Source organism: Carya illinoinensis, chromosome 8 (assembly GCF_018687715.1).
Source record: "Carya illinoinensis cultivar Pawnee chromosome 8, C.illinoinensisPawnee_v1, whole genome shotgun sequence".
NCBI lineage: Eukaryota > Viridiplantae > Streptophyta > Magnoliopsida > Fagales > Juglandaceae > Carya > Carya illinoinensis.
This window is the reverse complement of record NC_056759.1, coordinates 1,394,653-1,413,843: the sequence shown is the minus strand read 5'-3', so window position 1 is coordinate 1,413,843 and position 19,191 is coordinate 1,394,653. Positions and strand designations below refer to the sequence as shown.

Sequence of the window (19,191 nt, the reverse complement as noted above, 5' to 3'; positions counted from 1 at the left end):
TTAATTTTTGACGAACATATTTTATAAATACACGTGGCACAACCAGAAGTGACGTTTTCGTGAATGCAAACGGAAAGAAAAATGCTTGTTCCAAGCGGCCTGGGGCAAACGGCGCATTTGTACGGTACAACCGGACTAAACTGCACCAAGTTCACTTGAGACGACTAACGACGGATTTGTACAGTACAACCGGAGCATGTATAAATGCTGAAGCTCTCCGCTCTGCACCCCCCCCCCCCCCCCCCTCTCTCTCTCTCTCTCTCTCTACCCGATTGACTTCTCAGCCACGAACAGGAAGAACTCTGATCAGATACTACATTTAGGCCTTTTAAGGTAAGGTCTATTCATCTGGGTCTCAGCCCATTCTCCACTGGGTCTCTTCTTGCATTGCAATTGCATGAAGAATCTCTCCTGCATTGCTTTAATTTTATTTTCTTTCTTTTTCTTGCACTTAACAGAAAAGAAACATTTATAGATCCCATCTAGAAAATGTGAGGTGCGGAGTTTTGTAAGAATATTCAAAACTTTTTTTCTTTTTGATGATTGTTTTTTATTAGTAGGTGATGTATCATTGTGTTTCTTTGGATTTTGGTCTTCTTTCTTTTTTTTTTTTTCTCGGCAGGGATGTTAGGTTCTTTGTGCAGCGTTATGCTTCTCTCATTGCGATTCATCAATGCCTTACCGAGATACCCTCTTCTTATCCGGAAAAAATCCAATTCCAAATACATATAATTTTTTTATCCGAATTCTGAGTAAATTTAATCCAACCCACGAACCTAAATGTTATTTTACTAATTACCGGGTCATGCATTCTGATTTCCCGTGCAATGCGCTTTCTATGAGCTCAAATTCATAGTCTTTTTGCTCCAAAGGAAAAGAGGTTCATGCTCTTTTCATCCATTATTCTATTTGGATATCCGGAAAATTCCTTAGTTTTGTCAGACTCTGACCTATTCCTTTTCCATTAAGTCTATATTCAAATTCCTATCGAAAATGTCAGAATTCAATCCAAATGCAAACGAGCCATTGATTCGACCGTCCACATATTCGCGAAAGCTTCCAGATTTCAAACAATCCGTGAAGCTGAAATATGTGAAACTTGGCTACCGCTACCTCATAACCCATGGAATGTACCTTTTTCTATCGCCTCTCCTCCTTGTAGTCGCAGCACAGCTCTCTACTTTTTCACTCAAAAGTCTCTATGAGCTTTGGGACCATCTCCAATACAATCTCATATCCGTGATTCTATGCTCAACTCTCCTGGTCTTCTTACTGACCCTTTATTTCCTTACTCGTCCCCGCCCTGTTTACCTCGTTGAATTCTCATGCTATAAGCCTGAGGATGCTCGGAAATGCACGAGGCAGATATTTATGGATCGGTCCTGTTCGACGGGGACGTTCGCCGAGGAAAACCTTGAGTTCCAAAGGAAAATTCTGGAAAGGTCGGGTCTTGGGGAGTCAACATATCTTCCAGAAGCAGTTCTGAGGGTTCCTCCAAATCCGTCAATGGCAGAGGCGAGGAAAGAAGCTGAGGCAGTGATGTTTGGTGCTCTTGATCAGCTTTTCGACAAGACATGTTTGAAACCAAAAGATGTTGGGATTTTAATTGTGAATTGTAGCTTGTTTAACCCAACACCATCACTATCTGCAATGGTTATTAACCATTACAAACTTCGAGGGAATATTGTTAGTTATAATCTTGGTGGGATGGGTTGCAGTGCTGGTTTGATATCCATTGATCTTGCTAAAGATCTTCTTCAAGTTCATCCCAATTCACTTGCCTTGGTGATTAGCATGGAGAACATCACTTTGAATTGGTATTTTGGAAATGATAGATCGATGCTTGTTTCAAATTGTTTGTTTAGAATGGGAGGAGCTGCAATTTTGCTTTCGAACAAGAGGTCTGACTGGCGCCAATCCAAGTATCGATTGGTTCATACCGTTAGAACCCACAAAGGTGCTGATGATAAGTGCTTCTCTTGTGTTACTCAACAAGAGGATTCCATTGGGAAGATTGGAGTTTCTTTGTCTAAGGATCTAATGGCAGTTGCTGGGGATGCTTTGAAGACTAACATAACTACTTTGGGTCCTCTTGTGTTGCCAATGTCTGAACAACTGCTCTTCTTTGCCACATTATTTGGGAGAAAACTTTTCAAGATGAAGTTGAAGCCTTATATTCCAGACTTTAAACTGGCTTTTGAGCATTTCTGCATTCACGCTGGAGGAAGAGCTGTGCTGGATGAATTGGAGAAGAATTTGCAGCTTTCAGATTGGCATATGGAACCTTCAAGAATGACACTCCACCGTTTTGGCAACACCTCCAGCAGCTCTCTTTGGTATGAATTGGCTTATACAGAATCCAAGGGGAGGGTGAAGAAGGGAGACAGAATATGGCAGATCGCATTTGGGTCTGGGTTCAAATGTAACAGTGCAGTTTGGAATGCTCTACGGACTATAAATCCAGGAAAGGAGAAGAACCCATGGATAGACGAGATCCACCAGTTTCCAGTGAATGTTCCTAAGGTCTCATCCATTTGATATGAAGTGGTTATTAGCCCCTTTGCTAATAGAGTGCTAAAACCTCTCTCTCTCTCTCTCTCTCTCTCTCTCTCTCTCTCTCTCTCTATTTGGGTGAAAAGGTGGCATGAATGGTGTAGTTTCCTTTCTAATGCTTTCTCTAGGTTTAGTTCTATTTGGTTGGTGGTAACTGTTACTGTTTGATAGGAAATGGAGAATGCTAGTGTCTGATTTGCTGTGATCCCAGATCGAGGTCCATTTAGTTCAACTCAGAAATTGGAGTTATGATTTCTGACTGTCTACTTATCAGGTATTTGTTTTGAGATAGGACCAGGCTAGGAGCAAGATTGTTTGTTTTACATTAACTCACAAGTGTGATGGCATTAAGATCGATTATATGAACGGAATGTAGCTCTAATTATTCTTCTCGGTCTGTCTGGATATCATTTTTTTCAGCGATATTGACAAATGACTACTGGCAATTGAGAAATTATTCACATGATCCTCAGTTGTCCGTACATGAAGAGATCTCTCAAATATGAGACATTGACTTTTAGCCCGTTCTTGCCGTGATAGAATGTACATAATTTAGGTTTTGGACTCCAATTTTTCTAGGGACTGAAGATACTGTCGAGACGAGATGAGACGTGTAGGAGCAAATAACATCAAACAAGGATGCATTCCTTCACGTAATCTTCTACGATTGAAAGCCACAACTCAAGGGTTTTACCCTTTTTAACTTCGGCGATCCGTAAGAGAATTCCTCGAACAAAATAAGCTTTTTCATATATGCTCACCTGTTCCACCATCTGCTTAAGCAAAGAGAGGAAAATGAAAGAAAATCTTTACAAGTTCGTAGGGGAATAGTTTCCGATCATTGAACAGTGACTGATCCCCCTCTCCGCCAAAAGGAAAAACAGTCCACAATTTTGACAACTGAATCGAATTTAGATCCATTAAACCTCTTAAGGAGAACTATGAAAACTAAATAAATAAAAACCTCTGTTATATACACCTACACACGGAAATGGAGGAACCGATGTTATATATATATATATATATACATTCATTCTACTGCAGTACCAAAACTCAACCATGAAAATTGTCCTTTGATTACCTGCAGAAGTGGCTGAAAACTCCAAACTCTACAAAGGGACCGATATCCACCAACAAGATGTCACAAAATGTACAAACTAATCTCATTCTACCCAAGTTAGTTGACCATATATGACCACGTTATGCTTTCAATCCTTCGAGGATTTGTTGATGAGCGATTTGTGAATGTGAGGAATAACGCCACCACCGGCTATTGTTCCTTTGATGAGAGTATCAAGTTCTTCGTCCCCACGAATTGCAAGCTGCAGATGCCTCAGTGTTATGCGCTTAACCTTCAGTTCTTTGCTTGCATTACCTGCCAGCTCCAAGACTTCTGCAGTCAGTCATTCCAAGATTGCGGCAGAGTATACGGCAGCTGTTGCACCAACCCTTCCATGGGCTGCGACCCTTGACTTAAGGAGACGGTGGATTCGACCAACAGGGAACTGCAAGTTCAGATGTAAAAGGTTGAGCCTATGCTGAACTACAAGTACATTTTTCTTTTCGGTGAATACAGAAGGATGGAGGTGGATAGATACTTGTTCACTAACTGATGTAGAAAGGTTTTGAGCATTCTATCATATGCTCCCGATCCTTAAGAAGTTCCTTTCATTCCTTCCCTCCATATACACAACACTAGACAGACACACTGCTGCAGTTCCTTAAGATTGTGCTTTTGAAGAAACCCATTTACCTACTCCTAGTCTAGGCCATAATCCCCTGCTACCTCCAAATTCTTGTAATGTTTATATGCTGACATCTAAAATTCACTGCTAATTAGAAGGAATGATGTTTTGAGTCGAAGATGGAGATTGGATAACTAGGAAGGTTCATGATTCAGTAGAATCATTTTGAGGCGGACAATTATGAAAGATCAAGCGCATATTCACTAACCATGTGAGCAACTAGGAACTTATTAAATCATGAACACCTCGACGGCCAAATGAATATTATTTTAAAATTATCTTCCAAAACATGAAGATAAATTTGACCCAGAAAGTTGAAATCGAGAACCAGATTAAAACCCATTAAATAACAATAAAATAATAATAGAAAATGAACTGCCAAACACTTCATATGTACAGAGCATGTATATTAAGGTTAAAAAAACTCCAATCTTGGGAACAGAAACACAACCATGAGAGTAAAAAATGCAGTAACCCAAAACCAATTAGAAACAAGAACTGAACACAAAGATTAGAGAGACGGAGACGGAGACAGAGAGAAAGAGTTGGGACCTGAAGACCAGCTCGGGAGGAGCGAGTGGTGGACTTCTTCTTATCCTTGTTTTGGGCAGGGGTTTTGCCCATTATTAATCCCTTCGCGCCTTTCCCTGATATTTTGTCCGCTCTCGATTCGAAGACTGGCTCGCCAACACGGAGAGACAGAGAGAGATTTCGCAGAGGGTGGAACGAGAACGTTCGGAAGTATTTATAGAAAAATCTTGGATGTTGTTTTGATAGCGTCGAGATAAAATAGCAAAAACTTAAAAAATTAAAACACAAAAATGGTAAGGAGGCGGGATAACCGATATGCTAACTGAGCACAATTACGTAATTTCCTTTGTTAACAATTGTTTTCACTTTAGTGTATTTAAATGAAAAATAATAAAATATTGAAAATTTGAATTTTATCAATTAAATCTTACCATTTAATAACAAAATACGTATATTTTAATTAAAAAAATATAAATTTCATTATGTCCAAACTTACTCCCATAAAATCATAATTAGGAAAATGTTGTTCCTATATTTGAAAAGTTATTGGATTTTATAAAAAATTAAATATTTAAATTTATTATATAAATTAATTATTGTTAGGTTAGTATTATGATCACAGACTTCTAAATAAAATACTTATTTTTATTTTTATTTTTATGATATATTTTAACTAATTTTATTTATTTATTAATTAAAATGTAAAGTGCCATAATAATAACAGATTAAAATTCTTTCCAATGTCTAAGAGAATAAGAAAGCAGGCCCAAAGTTTAAATTGGTCCGAGCTTTAAACACTGACCATTTCCCAGCCCATAAAAAATGTAGGCCCAACAGCTTTGGAAAGGTTTTGACTCTTGCCCAATAAAATCTAAAATTTTCTTTTATAACTGATATTTGCAGCCTTACATCAATTTCACGTACTTTTTAAAAAAAAAAAGTAATTAAATATATAATTTACATAAATGTTTTTAATAATTTTAGAGAGTTTTCATACCTTAATATTATATCATTATTCTTCTTTCTCTTTGGAAGAATAATCATTGATAAATAATAATAAAAAAAGTACATTTATGGTTAGCTCCATCAATTTTATCTTCTTTTACCTAATTTGTAATGTCTCGTTAGGTCATGCATCAACCCAACCTATTTGTCAACTGTCTTCTACCTAAACAATCGGCCACATTAGAGTAGCTTTGACTTCATAAAAATCAAAATTTATTTTTATTTGAATAATCAAATCATTGGTATCACGTACGATTCGACCATTAAGGTTTTTTTGGGATCTTTAAATGAGTTTACTATGACTGTTCATCCAGATTCCAACTCAGGAATCCGGGTACATTCAGACTGGAACCTGGGTCTCAAATCCGGGCCGAAACCCGGACCAGGTTAATCCGAGTCAGACCTGGTCTGAAACCTGTATGTATCCGAGTTTTGAAAAACCCGGATTTCGGTTTACAGATAGAACCCTTTTTTTTTTTTTTTTTACAAAAACCTATATTTACCTAAATTATTAAATTTCTTTTAAAAGCATCTTATTTTTATCTTAAATCCTATTATTACAAATTTTTCAAGAAAAAATGGTTGAAAAGCATATTCCTTTATATATAAAACTAATTATTACTTTTAACTAAATGCATCTGAAAAAAATAAATTTATTATAAATCATGTAAATGCATGCAAAAAAAAAAATGCAATCACTACATATTATATTATTTGATATTTATACATTACATTACAAAACACAATTACAATATATGAAATTACATATAAAAAATGGATTACATTGAGTCACCAATACATATTACAAAATATATCTGCTTCATACAATCAATACATTCTTCCAGCCATTGTTAGTCCAAGCTTATCTACAAGATGTATTCAACAATGTTCTTGGACTGCTATATCATAGTTTCCTATAAAAGATGCAATCATAAGAAGCAAAAAATAGATTAAAATAAACTGCACCTTTATAACCAAATAGTAATTGGGCATTAAAATAAACTTGGAGTCTTGGACTATGAAGTCATATTACCCAAAACAAACAAAAAATGAAGATGAAAATCAAAATATAGATGTTACTTGAGGCATCATTCAAGTTTTAGAAAGAGTGAGCACAAATCTATGCACCAGTATATAGTATCAGATTTAGAAAGAGTGAACACAAATCTCAGTCTCCACCCCATATGGTTAAATGATGCAGTTTCAAGAAGAAAATTATAATCTATATTGGGAGCTCAACCATAGGCTATACATAAGAAAATTATAATCTAGTGGGTGCTAAATACCATATCAATTGTGTTTAAGGATTCCAAACAGCTGCAAGTTTCAATTTGACAAGTACTATCTCTCATGAGATAGGTATATACTCTCTCTCTCTCTCTCTCTCTCTCTCTCTCTCTCTCTCTCTCTCTCTCTCTCTCACTTGAGTTGGGTTGTAGGAAATTGGGGATTCATCACTCATGAATAAACGTGAAGATTCAAGGAAAGAGGGGTATATAATTACTCTTTAAGTGTTTATTTCCCAACTGGGCAAGTAAACATCATTTCTACTCACAAATATGTTTTGTAGGTAACTTGTTGAGATATAAGGAACCTGTTTTGCAAAGTGCAACAGTACTTTTAGCTATTAATAACTTGAAGAGGAGATCGAAAGGTCTAACTAAACAGCTTAGACCAATGATCTTAAGGGAGAAGGCGAACAGAACAATATATAATTAATATATATATAACAGAAATAGGTAAGCAATTAATTAGCATAAGAGCATGTCTAAGTACTGAGATTATACAAATATAATTAGGCCAATCTGTAAATCAAAGAGCAACAACTTATATGTCATTATTGTCATTATCTTTTCCTTTTTGGTGAAGGGGTTGGCTTGTATGTCTAAATTGTTTCAAAATTGTCAAAAGTTTCATTTTTTGTTTCTCTTCTGCATACAAACATCACTACAACAAACTCAAATTTCCAAAAACATGTAGTTATAGACAAAGCACATCACTATAGATCTACGAAGACAGAGCAAAAAAGTAGAAGACGATGGCCCAAATATATGTTTGATAAACATCGGGTGCTCCAAACGGCCCTCCTTTTCACATAAATCCACAAAAATATTCCCTAAGATTCTAGAAATCCAGATCTAACCCACAAAAAAATTTCCTAAGATTCTACAAATCCAAATCTAATCCACAAAAAAGTAAGCATCTATCATCAGTTTCATCATAAATATAAAGAAAATCTTAAAAGCTCCATTTAGAGGTAGAGATTGAACAACACTTGAAGTAAACAAAAAAAAGATTAAAAAATAAAATCAAGCATAGGTTCAGTAACTCCCTTTTGCTTTCTTATATCACTAGCGACGGCACTTGTGGTGGCTGAGGTGTTCAAAATATGCTGATTTTGCTGAGTTCGCAGGACCACCCTCGCGCTTAAGCTATCATCAACTGAGACGAAACCTACAAACTCGAAAACAATCAAACGACAGAGGAACCGAGGGACTTGGGTTTCGGTGTGAGATAGAGAGAGATAGAACACTTCGCGCAATGAGAGAGAGAGAGAGAGAGAGAGAGAGAGAGAGAGAGAGAGAGAGAGAGAGAGAGAGAGAGAGAGAGAGAGAGAGAGAGAGAGAGAGAGAGAGAGAGGCAGTAGGGTTTTTAGAATCAGATGAACGAGAGAGAGGGGGGGTCAGGACTCGGGGAAGACGGGTTAGTTTTTTTTTTCTTTCCAATTTATACAAACCCGATTACACCGGGTTACTAATACGGAACCCGGGTTTGAAACCCGGGTCAGGATCGGATAAATCCAGTTTGTCCAATGCGGGTTTCGGTCCCGATTTTTATCCGCGCCGAAACACATAACCAGAACTCCGGTTATATGGGTTCTGGGCCGGGCCGGACTAAATCCGGCCCGTATGAACAGTCCTAGTAGGTAGAAGGGATGTCATAGAACTGCTAATTGACCAATAAACTTTTTATATAACTTCTTTTTCATATAATAATAACATAAAAGAAGAGTGAGTGAGATAATTTGACAACAGTACTCTTTTACTTACTAACAATATAATAATTTATTTTAAAGAAAAACTTTAAATTGTGTAGAAATTTCTTTAATAAATTAAAGGCCAAAGTATGGCTACATACCTGACGCTAGGCCTGTGCATGAAATGCATTGGGCCGATCCGTCCGCATGAACCGGCTTGAGCCCACCCGACAAAAGTCGGGTTATTCAGATCCACGTCACTAGCGGGTCGAGCTTAAGTATTATCAGTCGAAACCGATATCGGCAAGAACCAAGGCAGAGACCTCTTCCCCTCATTTCACAAACCCTAGCCACCGGTGTGACCACTCCGTCGTCCGTCGCCGTTCGTCGTCGCCGTCTTCCGTCGCCGTCATCCGTCGCCGTTCGTCGTCGCCGTCGTCTTCACCGTTGCTGTTGCCCTATGTCGCTGCTCCACCTTGCGTCCAGATCTTCCCCTGCAACGGGTTTTGCGTCCAGATCTTCCCCTGCAACGGGTTCGTCCTCTACGACCCACATGGCTTCTTGCACGATTCCTACACCTTCTTTTGTATTGCTTTCTAGTATTTGTTCACTAGGTCTCAGATCTCTTCACCTTGGCCGGGTTGCTGGAATTTCTCTTTACGGGTTGCTGGAATTTTTTTTTTTTTTTTGTTTTATTATCTCTATCTTTCTTCTCGTTTAATCTCCCAAAGTCTGATCCAGTAGTACTTTACCTACCTTTATCCATGGACCGCCTGGCAGCACTGCCCAAATCTGCCGCCCTCTTCCGTATCGCATGCCCTTCCTTCGATGCCATCAACAGTTTCACAGCTTTTTCTACAGTGTTGACGTCACATGCCCGGCGCGACCAGTCCTTCACGACAATTCCAATTTCGAGCAATCCTGTAATCAGAACCGTGTTCCTCGGCTGGTCCGAGGCTATTGGCCAAACTGCAATTGGCACCCCTCATGGTGATGGTCTCGATGCAAGAATTACTGTGGCAGAACAAATGAGGAGGACGCGAACGGGTTTAGAACGGGTTCGACCCGACTTGAATTTCACGGACCGGATCGGATCAATCGTATTTTGTTTTTCCATCGGGTCGGGTCGGATCGGACCAAACTATGGACCGGGTGGATCGGTGTGCAGCCCTACCTGACGCAGCTGGGAGGAAAGGAGGCCTGCAAAATTCCAAAATAGAGAAATAATCTTTAGATGGAAAGTCGTCATTAACAACATAATATATTTTTATATATATATATGTATGTATGACATGCATGGATGATAAGTAACATCTCATATGCAGCATGCGTAGAGATTTAGGTAATGTAATAACTAATACGTACACCCCAATACATATTAATTGTGCGTACAAGAAAGTGGGTCACTGGATGCCATATAATTTATATACATACATAGAATGATAGAGTCATACGTACTTTCCTTCAAAGGAAAAGTTACTGAAAAATCAATGGAGAACAAAGGACGCGTGCGCGCGGCTTATATAGACGATTAACGTGTTGTTGCTTAAAAGGCAATTAAGGTGGATCATACATTCTCATTATCTCGGTTTATGCTTCCTTACAAGAAAGGTATTACGTTTTTGAGAGAAGAAAGATATTACTTACTTGAATGCTCAGAGAGATCATCCTGAAATGCGGTTGCTACTTGGAATTGTAATCCTTAGTAATTAAGGATCTGATTAATGAAGTTTAGATACGAAGCTTTGAAGCAAGATGGCTCAGGCCCAGCCCATAAATAATTTGCATAGTTTACTTTACTTTGGGCCTGGCACAAAAAAGGCTATTTTTTGCACCAACGTAGGCCTATCAAAAACCCAATGTGTAAATCAGGCCCGGCCCGATTATTTGCTTCCGGTATCCTAGGGTGCCATTGTACGGGAAGACTACTCTATATGCAGTGAGTTCCCATTGAGGTAGTCCCTTGTCACCCCACAGATTTTGCTGATATTTACTAGCCAAACTTTTCAACTATAATTGCTGATATAACCCGACTTCTTTATGCCTCTTGTTGAGGACATTATATTCGGAAGCAGGTTGGAAAAGGGAAAGTTCTTGTAGAGGGTAAAGATGTTGCTTTGCTCGGCTATGGGGCAATGGTTCGGAGTTGTCTGAAGGCTCGGTCCCTTCTCTCAAAGCTTGGCCTTGAGGTAATAGTGGCTGATGCAAGGTTCTGTAAGCCCCTAGACATCAAGCTTCTCAGACAGCTGTGTGAAAACCATGAATATCTGATCACCGTTGAGGAAGGCTCTATTGGGGGATTTGGATCCCATGTTGGCAGTTCCTCACACTTGACGGAAAACTTGATGGAAGAATTAAGGAAACGATTTTGGCCACAAAGATGATGATTAGTTCATTTTCCTGTTAAGAGAGACAGAACTTGGGAATTGTGTTAGTGTTTCTTAAATCTGGTTTTGATAGAGCAAAGATAGAAATTCTAAGGTTGGCCACATGCAACCTTAGAATTTATTGTTTTGAGTACTCCCCAAGTCTAATTATTACTTTTTGTTTAAATTTTATTATTCAACTTTTCAAGTGGCGTCCAATTGTTCTACCAGAAAACTACATAGAGCATGCATCAGCTGATGAACAGCTTGCTCTTGCTGGGTTGACTGGACATGATATAGCGGCAACAGCATTAAGTTTGCTTGGCCGCAACCGTGAAGCCCTCCTCTTGATGTGCTACAGTGGTATTTCTCTTATTGTTGTTGGAGTGCTATAATAATTTCAAGAACGCCTAGGGGAAGGAAAGGAAAAAAATGCATTGGAAATTTGGACCTCGATGCAACAGAGTTGTAGCTATTGATTCTATAATCGCTTTCTACATTTTTGTACCTATCAGTGGGAAGAAAGGAAAAGATGCATTGGAACTCGACGCAGCATTGTCGTTACAGAGTTTCGGTTATTGGTTCTAGTAATCTGTATATTTCTTCTGACTTTTCTGCATCACAGTCAAGCATCAAACATATTGTAATTGTATAGTACTCATGTCATTATAGACACTTGTTTGATACGGAGCTGCAACTCCGACCCATTTATATGAAACCTCTTAGCTTGCAGCCGGGGTGGGGAAGGTCCGCTGCGAATAAATCCAAAAGTTTGTAGCTTTCACTACAAAAACTTGGCATGAAAGGAAAAAAGAAACATTTATCGAGCATGTATTGTCATAATATAAACACAAAAGCCATAAAGAAACAGATTCTCATCGGATATCATTAGTTTATTAGATTCCAATTTGAGTTCCAATTATAGCACTATAAGAGTACTCTTTCGAACATGAGCAGTATCTCAACCGTAACTATCACTGCCAAAACTGCCTGACCTCTACATGCCTGAAACCGCATTTGTTCCGGACATCTAAAAGCATGAAATTGGATTTCTCCCAGCAAACATGGGGAACCCATGTCCATAAACCTGAAAAGAAAAAAACAAAGTCCAAAATAAGCCAAAGGGCACATTTTCTTCCCCACACATCCAAAGATAAAATTTTACATTTGAGTAATAACGTTACGCCTCTCGGTTTTAAGGGGCATGTCCCTAAATCTATCGAAGTTATTCACCTTATGCTTGTCATCCATGCCATGGTTCGACTTGAGCCAGTCTTCATTTTTTTTTTGGTGGGTAACTGCCACATTAAGTTTACCAAAACAATGCGATACACCTTCTATCTAATTAACTTCACATTTTATGTACTTAAAAGAACTGGAGAAGAGTTTGTAATCCAAATTGAATAAAGTGAAAATTAAAGTACATGAGAAGTTAGTTTAGGGCATACTAATCGCTAATTTAACTACTTGTTCTTTTTCCGTTTACTTCTCAAAAAAAAAAAAAGGGTGGACATGACAAGCAGGAGACCTTGTAATTTAAATTGAATCTAGTGAAACATGGATCCCAGAAAAGATAATAAAATATAAGACTCACTAGTATTAGACAGTAGATTTATCTAGCCTCAATAATTATTTAACGATTTGCAATATGCAGTATCATACCAGCCAATTGATCAATCCTCCTCCATAGGCACCTCTGGAATATCAAACCTATCTTCTTCAATAGTTTTATTGATCACAGTAACAGATGAGGGTATGCGAAGTCAAGGAAACAGGAATTTCTCAATGAAACTAATGAAAACACAAATTTAAACCAACAAAAGCAGCTCCATACAGAGTAGTATTTCAATCCAAACTTATTCAATTTTATGTCGCAATGCATAGTAACTAATATCAGATTAGTAAATAGGAACTAATATGTATCAAAAGTATTTTGACAATACTTACAAAGTAAAAAGTATTTTGATAACCTTGTATTGTATGATGGCTTGTGCAAGTTAAGTGGCCTTTCTCTCTCTGGTCAATGATTAACAGTGCTTGATTTTTTTTTTTTGATGTCAGAGAACCTCTCCAAGGCAGGGCCCTTCGGACCCACCCTGTAGAGTAAACAGTGCTTAAATTATACTGAAACCACATAATTGCTTACATGTACAGAAAGCCTATGAAACTATTAATCACTGTAGCAATTTACTTTTTTTTTTCAAAAAAAGAAAAAAGGAAATAGATAGATTCAGACATCAAGAAAATAATATTAAGAAAGAGGAAGGATATAAATTAACATAAGATCATCCTCCTTTTCACCACGGTTGCGGCTATTATTTAGCTCCCGGCGGATTTCAGGAGTAACCTACATTGAAGAGGGCATAGACATAACAACAAATTAATTTGGAGGGATTTGCAGAAGCAGTTACACCAGGGAAAATGTCCTTAGTAGTTAGTGACTTGGAAAAAAAGGCCCTTACTAGTTTGTGCTTTTGCTTTTCAAGTAGATTTCTGAGGTTATCTTTATCCTCCTTCCGCAGGTCATTTTTATACCTGCAAAGGAATTTGACATGGCAGTATTATAAATAGGAAGCATTGTTGAAATCAATTTCATACCATGACTTGTGTTAGAAAAGCATACAATAGATTGGAATGAAATAGACATACTTAGAAGAAGTTGGAGATATACAGTAACCTTTTACAAACTGGTCAACAAGCCACATGTCAATCCTACTTGCATTTTTCTCCTTTTCTATTAAAAGAATGGGTATGTTTGATGTATGAAAGATATAAACTTGATAAAACAGGAAAAATGCATTATGTCGTCTAATTAGCCAAATAGGCAAGGACTTCCTATGTTATTTAAATCATAGAAGTCTGTGTATAAAGTTCAAATCAATAAGACTTGGCCATCTATGGTGCCCCTCACGAACAAAACAAGACCCATAACAATTTTAATTGCCTAATCAAGACAAATTGCAACACATAATCTGTATGTTATATGTCTGTGGCCCATTCTTGAGAAGAAAGCCATGATTAGACGAGACATTAAACACTCATACTGTAAAGTATGGAGGATGAAGAGGGGGAAGAGAAGAGAAAGAGAGGGGGGGGGGGGGGGTTGTAGGGGTAAGGAAAAGATAGGTGAGAGGGATCACTTCGCTTCCACATTGTTAGCTTTGTTCAGCTAATAGGGAAGGAAGAGAGTGCAAGTAGTGTGTGAAGATAAAGACTATCATCATTCTCACTTCAACGGTCAAAAAAGAAGTCGGCGAAAAGTGATTTTACAATTTTATTTTTTCTTAACAATCTGTACCCCTTCTTCCCCTTCCCCAAGCCACACACTTTTTGGGCAGGCCATTTTGGATGGGCTGGGCACATTGTTCCTCCATGTCCCTTCCCATTTTTTTATCGTCCATGTCTCTCCCCTTTTTCCCACCTACTAAACTGATTGATTTTACTTATCTATTCATTCCTTTTTTCCCTTCTACTCCTCTCCATCTCTCCCTCCAAACATAATGCAAGTAAACCAAACAACGTTCTATAGAAATTTTTTTATAAGTAATATCTCTTTGTTGATAAACACAAAGACATAATCCAGGGACAAAGTTTTTCTTGATGCCAATAGGATAAGACAAGATATTCTTTAGGAAAGGTAACTAACCTTTGTACAAATGCAAGCAGTGACTGGTGCCATATTACAGGCATTATCCTGGCATCTTCAAGGAATCTCATAAAATGAGCAACAGTAGCATCAAGGACACGATGAGGCAAAGCATATTTCTTCTCTAAAAGAAGCTTTATGAAGTAGCTGCAATGGTTACAAAGGAAACCTTGTCAAATAGTTCAAAAGCATTTGCCACAAAAAAGGAGTTGAAAAAAAATATATCACACTACAATAAGCTAATTCATAAATAAACCTATTGTCAGTTAATACACCAAACTAAAGTGAAGGATTGAAAGAGTTCAACATGAATGCTAATCTACCTCGCCAAGGCGAAAACCTTCAGGCCCACCCATGGAGAGTAAACCCTAGATACATGACCCTACGCACAAAAGCCATGTATCAAGTAATTTTGGGGAACTCTTAGTGCAGAAATAAACCTATGATGTTTGAGTCTATAGCTCATCCCAAGCCTGCCCTTTATCCCTTGCACCTACATCTTTTTACTAAAACAATAGCCTTAGCATATAACGGTAGCATCTCCGCTCTACATCCAATAAATCACATATTATAGTAACCCCGTTCTATCACACAATCTATCTCCTTGTGTAATTTCTAACTAACAACATACCAAAATGAGCAAGTTTGTCCGTTTGACCAAATAGTGACAAGATTTTAGTGTGAACTAATTTCCATCTAGCTTATGGCCAAATCACAAAACACTCAAGTACTTTAGTATAGAAAATCCATTCAATAAACTACTCATGCACACAAGGACACAAGGAATGAGCCATTGATATTCACATATATTAGAATTCCTTTTAAACTACATGGTGCCTCATTGACTACCTTGTTGTACCACCATATTCCATCTCTGCAAGCTTCAATAATGCAACACTGCAAAAACATTCAGAAACAGCATTAGACATCTCCCTGAGGGGTAAGAGGTCAAACCACTCATAGAAGTTTTTTTTTTTTTATAAGTAAATTAATTCAACTAATGGTAAAACCACTCATTGAAGTTTCAACGCCTACTCAGACACGCACACAACATACCCACCATTTACAAGAACTTGACATATACAATGTATTGGTATCAACAACAACAAATACAAGAACGAAACCAGTAACAAAAAACCACAACTTCGGATAAAAAAGCTCAAGGTGCAAACAAGAAATATTTACAAATCAAAAGAAGCAATATGTTTAAACTTTTTCAAATAAAAATAAACTAGGCATATATTGTTAACTGACATACTTCCTGAACAAGGCCGACAACAGCTAAGCAATACAAAATGCTTGACATAGGCTCGCAGTCTTGATACTAAAATATATGTAACCAGGCCAGAAATACCTTGAATGAAGCGGAGGAATGGAGACCTTCTGTAGAATGCTCCCAATAATGACAGCTTCCCTGAGATTACATGTCCTCGACTGAACATCAAGAAACAAAAGTTATTCTTAATCCAAAGGCAATCTATGTTTCAGACCAGAAATATTGATTAACTCTTAGATTTCTTTTAAAAAGAAGCACAGATGTCAGCAAATTAGACAAAACTTGTGAGAACAACAAAAAAATATCTATGATATGTTGAAGATTGTATACCTCACATAGAGGGAATAGTATCCCTTTGAAGAATGCGGCAGGTTTGTAAAGTGACTTCTTCAAAGCTTGATACAATGCAAAATGAAGCCGCTTATTCTTCAAGATATCTTCTCTCACTCGTGGGAGCAAGACTAGTCTGTAGAAGCGTTCTGCCTTCTTCGCACCCAAGTTGGAAGCAAATATTCTAGTTGCTTGATACAGGGCATTTGGTGACCAGTTCTCAGGCTCTGTCAAATATAGGACATCCTCCCATAGTTGCATAGAAGGTATGTGTTTGAATGCTTTGGGTATTTTTCCTGCTGTATAACTACCAAGAAGCTTGCCAACTCTGCATGGTATTTATTTACTTTTACTCAACAGATTTTCCATTTAGAATAAGCTTTCTCTACATGTACAGAAAATCTTCATAATTAAATCTCATTACTGTATATATATATTCCCACAAATAATCAAGAAAAATGGATATATAAGTTTAAATCAAGAGAGTAATGATTGAGCATTGCACTTATCATGCATGAGTCGTTATGTTGTTAAATGTTATATGAAAAAAATAAATGCATGACTTACATACCCCTTGTACAAATCTATGATGGAATTATCCAATTTGGGCAAAGGTCGCGGTTCTGCAATCAAACAAATCAAATGAATAAAATAATTAAAAATCATAACTATAAATGGCATCATTTCTAAGATAAGATACACTTACCCATAGAAAGTATTTCTAAGAACCATAAAAAAAAAAGAAAAAAAAAGAAAAAAAAAAAGAACAAGATTAATAAAGATAGATATCAACCTGAAGCAGCATTTGCATCTTTCTGCTTAATTTTTTCAACAATGAGGTCAGCAAGCGTACGCTGGGGACCTGCATCCTTTCTTAAGAATGCCTCCAGTACTCTCTCATCCTCTTCATTAATCTCCTCCTGAAACTTGGAAAACCAGTAAGCCAAGTCCATACCAGGAAAAAAGATGGTTGGTTTTATTAGTATCAGATTGACTCATTGAATGCTCCTACAGTCCTACGGAAGCTTCCAAGCAGCTAAATAAAAGTTGGTTTTTAGAGCTGCACCATACTGGCATCACTGATACCCTATCAATTATTCATACTTTCCTAGATGATTGCACAATAACATTTTCATGCAAAACGCAAAGCCAAACCGAAAAAAAAGGAAGAAATATATTATGCTTTTTAATCTTGGTTCTCGATAATTGATAACAACGGTACACTTGGTCACAGACGCAGTTTGGCAGCTTTACCATTTGCTGAAGCCTCAACTCCCAGTTTTCATTTTTTGTCATTCCATAGATTCTCGATAACGATAGGTTAAAAATTAGAAAATGCGGTATAATCACAATGTAGGGAGGAAAATACAAGCTTGAATCTCACTACCTAGACTGTTTTCCGATTCAGATCAGATAAAAACTTCAAATTCAAAATCCAACATTTCAGACAGATTCTCAATAACCAAGCAGTATAAGCCGAACAACTTTTTAAAAAAAATGACACTCACATCATAAGAGTCAAATAGGCTCCGAGTTTCAGAGAATCCACCAAAATCGTCGATTTCATCCTCTTCTGCTTCTTCGGCCTCAGCGAATGCTTCAGTGAAAACGAAGGAGTTGTTATTTCCGTTAGCGTTTCGAGGTTCCGCCTCGTCCTGGATTTCTCTCTGTTGTGCCAAGGCTTCTTTCAGGATCTTGGAGCTCATGCCCGACGATATCAGCTCCTCATCCGTCTGGTGCTGTTTGGGCAATTTCGATCGCTTCTTTGAGGCCACCGAGGCATTTTCGTCAGCAATAAAAGGCTGCGGGTTCTGATGCCGGTCCCTCTTCTTCGGCATTGAATCCGACAATAAGCAAAACACTGATTTCTTTAGCGGAGCCGACGAATGATTAGTCTAAAACTGTTCCAAAAAACAGGTCTTGAAAACAATAGCAGCAGTACCAAGTGGTCTCTCCTCCTCGCGTCGCCCGTTTTCTGGGCACACGACCAGACTGGCGAAGCAAAACTTCTCAATTCAATATGATTAGTTTCTGATGGTTTAGTCACTATCAGAGAGCAGAGAGCGCGAGATAGACCGAGAGAGGTTCAAACCGGTGATTGTGCCGTGGTGGTGTTGCGTTTAAGGTGAAAAAAAAAGGAGAAAGAGAGGCGGCGAAGGAGAGCGGAACGATACCCGGGGTTTTGATCCGTAGGGTTTTTAAAGCCACAAGAAAAACCACATTTATGCAATTACCCCAGAAAAGAATCGTTATTCATTCATTTTGTGTAACTTTTACACGTATTTCCTGTATGGTTTTCCTTTTTCCTACTTTTTTGTGTTTTTCATGTTTTGTCGAAGGCATTGCTAAATAAGTCAAATTTTTGTGCATTCATTTAAAAAAAATGATTTTTTAATATAAATTTTAAATTTATTTTTAAAATATATATATTGAGACTTGCATGTAAAGAATTACAAATAAAAAATTTTACAGATTAAGCTATCATCATATTTATATGCTAAATTTTTATTATGTAAGATGTATCATATTTATTATTATTAAATAATATATTATATCTTATATAATAAAATAAAAATAATATAAGAGTATAGTATATAATATTAGTTTAGTCTCTCTATTGAATTTGTGAGTGTGATCCTTCTTTTTTTTCACCCGTTTAGAAATTGCCACGAGCTAAATTCTGAGGAACAAAAATTCAAGCATTCAGTGGATCGGGCCGGGCCTGTCTTGACCGTGGACTGGACAACCCAGCCTAGCCTACT

General features: G+C 37.5%; 2 protein-coding genes and 1 pseudogene across 3 annotated transcripts; 1 reads left to right on the top strand and 2 right to left on the bottom strand.

Annotated features, from left to right (window-relative positions):
- The first annotated feature begins 95 nt into the window (after positions 1–95).
- LOC122319219 (3-ketoacyl-CoA synthase 11-like) lies at positions 96–2,950 on the top strand. 2 transcript variants are annotated; one of them, XM_043137176.1, is made up of 3 exons: positions 96–333; positions 459–496; positions 623–2,950. In XM_043137176.1, exon 3 carries the CDS (start codon positions 994–996, stop codon positions 2,536–2,538), a length of 1,545 nt encoding a protein of 514 aa, XP_042993110.1. In that variant the 5' UTR covers positions 96–333; positions 459–496; positions 623–993; the 3' UTR covers positions 2,539–2,950. The 2 variants fall into 2 exon arrangements, with proteins under 2 accessions (XP_042993110.1, XP_042993111.1); XM_043137177.1 differs by lacking the exon at positions 459–496.
- A 538-nt stretch (positions 2,951–3,488) lies between these two features.
- On the bottom strand, positions 3,489–5,331 carry LOC122318663 (annotated as a pseudogene).
- A 6,706-nt stretch (positions 5,332–12,037) lies between these two features.
- On the bottom strand, positions 12,038–18,648 carry LOC122318812 (bystin). Its single transcript, XM_043136455.1, has 11 exons — positions 17,938–18,648; positions 17,223–17,349; positions 17,001–17,052; positions 16,430–16,757; positions 16,178–16,257; positions 15,673–15,720; positions 14,824–14,970; positions 13,640–13,712; positions 13,449–13,524; positions 12,840–12,930; positions 12,038–12,264 (listed from the first exon to the last, which is right to left on the bottom strand). Exons 1-10 carry the CDS (start codon positions 18,265–18,267, stop codon positions 12,851–12,853), a joined length of 1,341 nt encoding a protein of 446 aa, XP_042992389.1. The 5' UTR covers positions 18,268–18,648; the 3' UTR covers positions 12,038–12,264; positions 12,840–12,850.
- Positions 18,649–19,191: the final 543 nt, after the last annotated feature.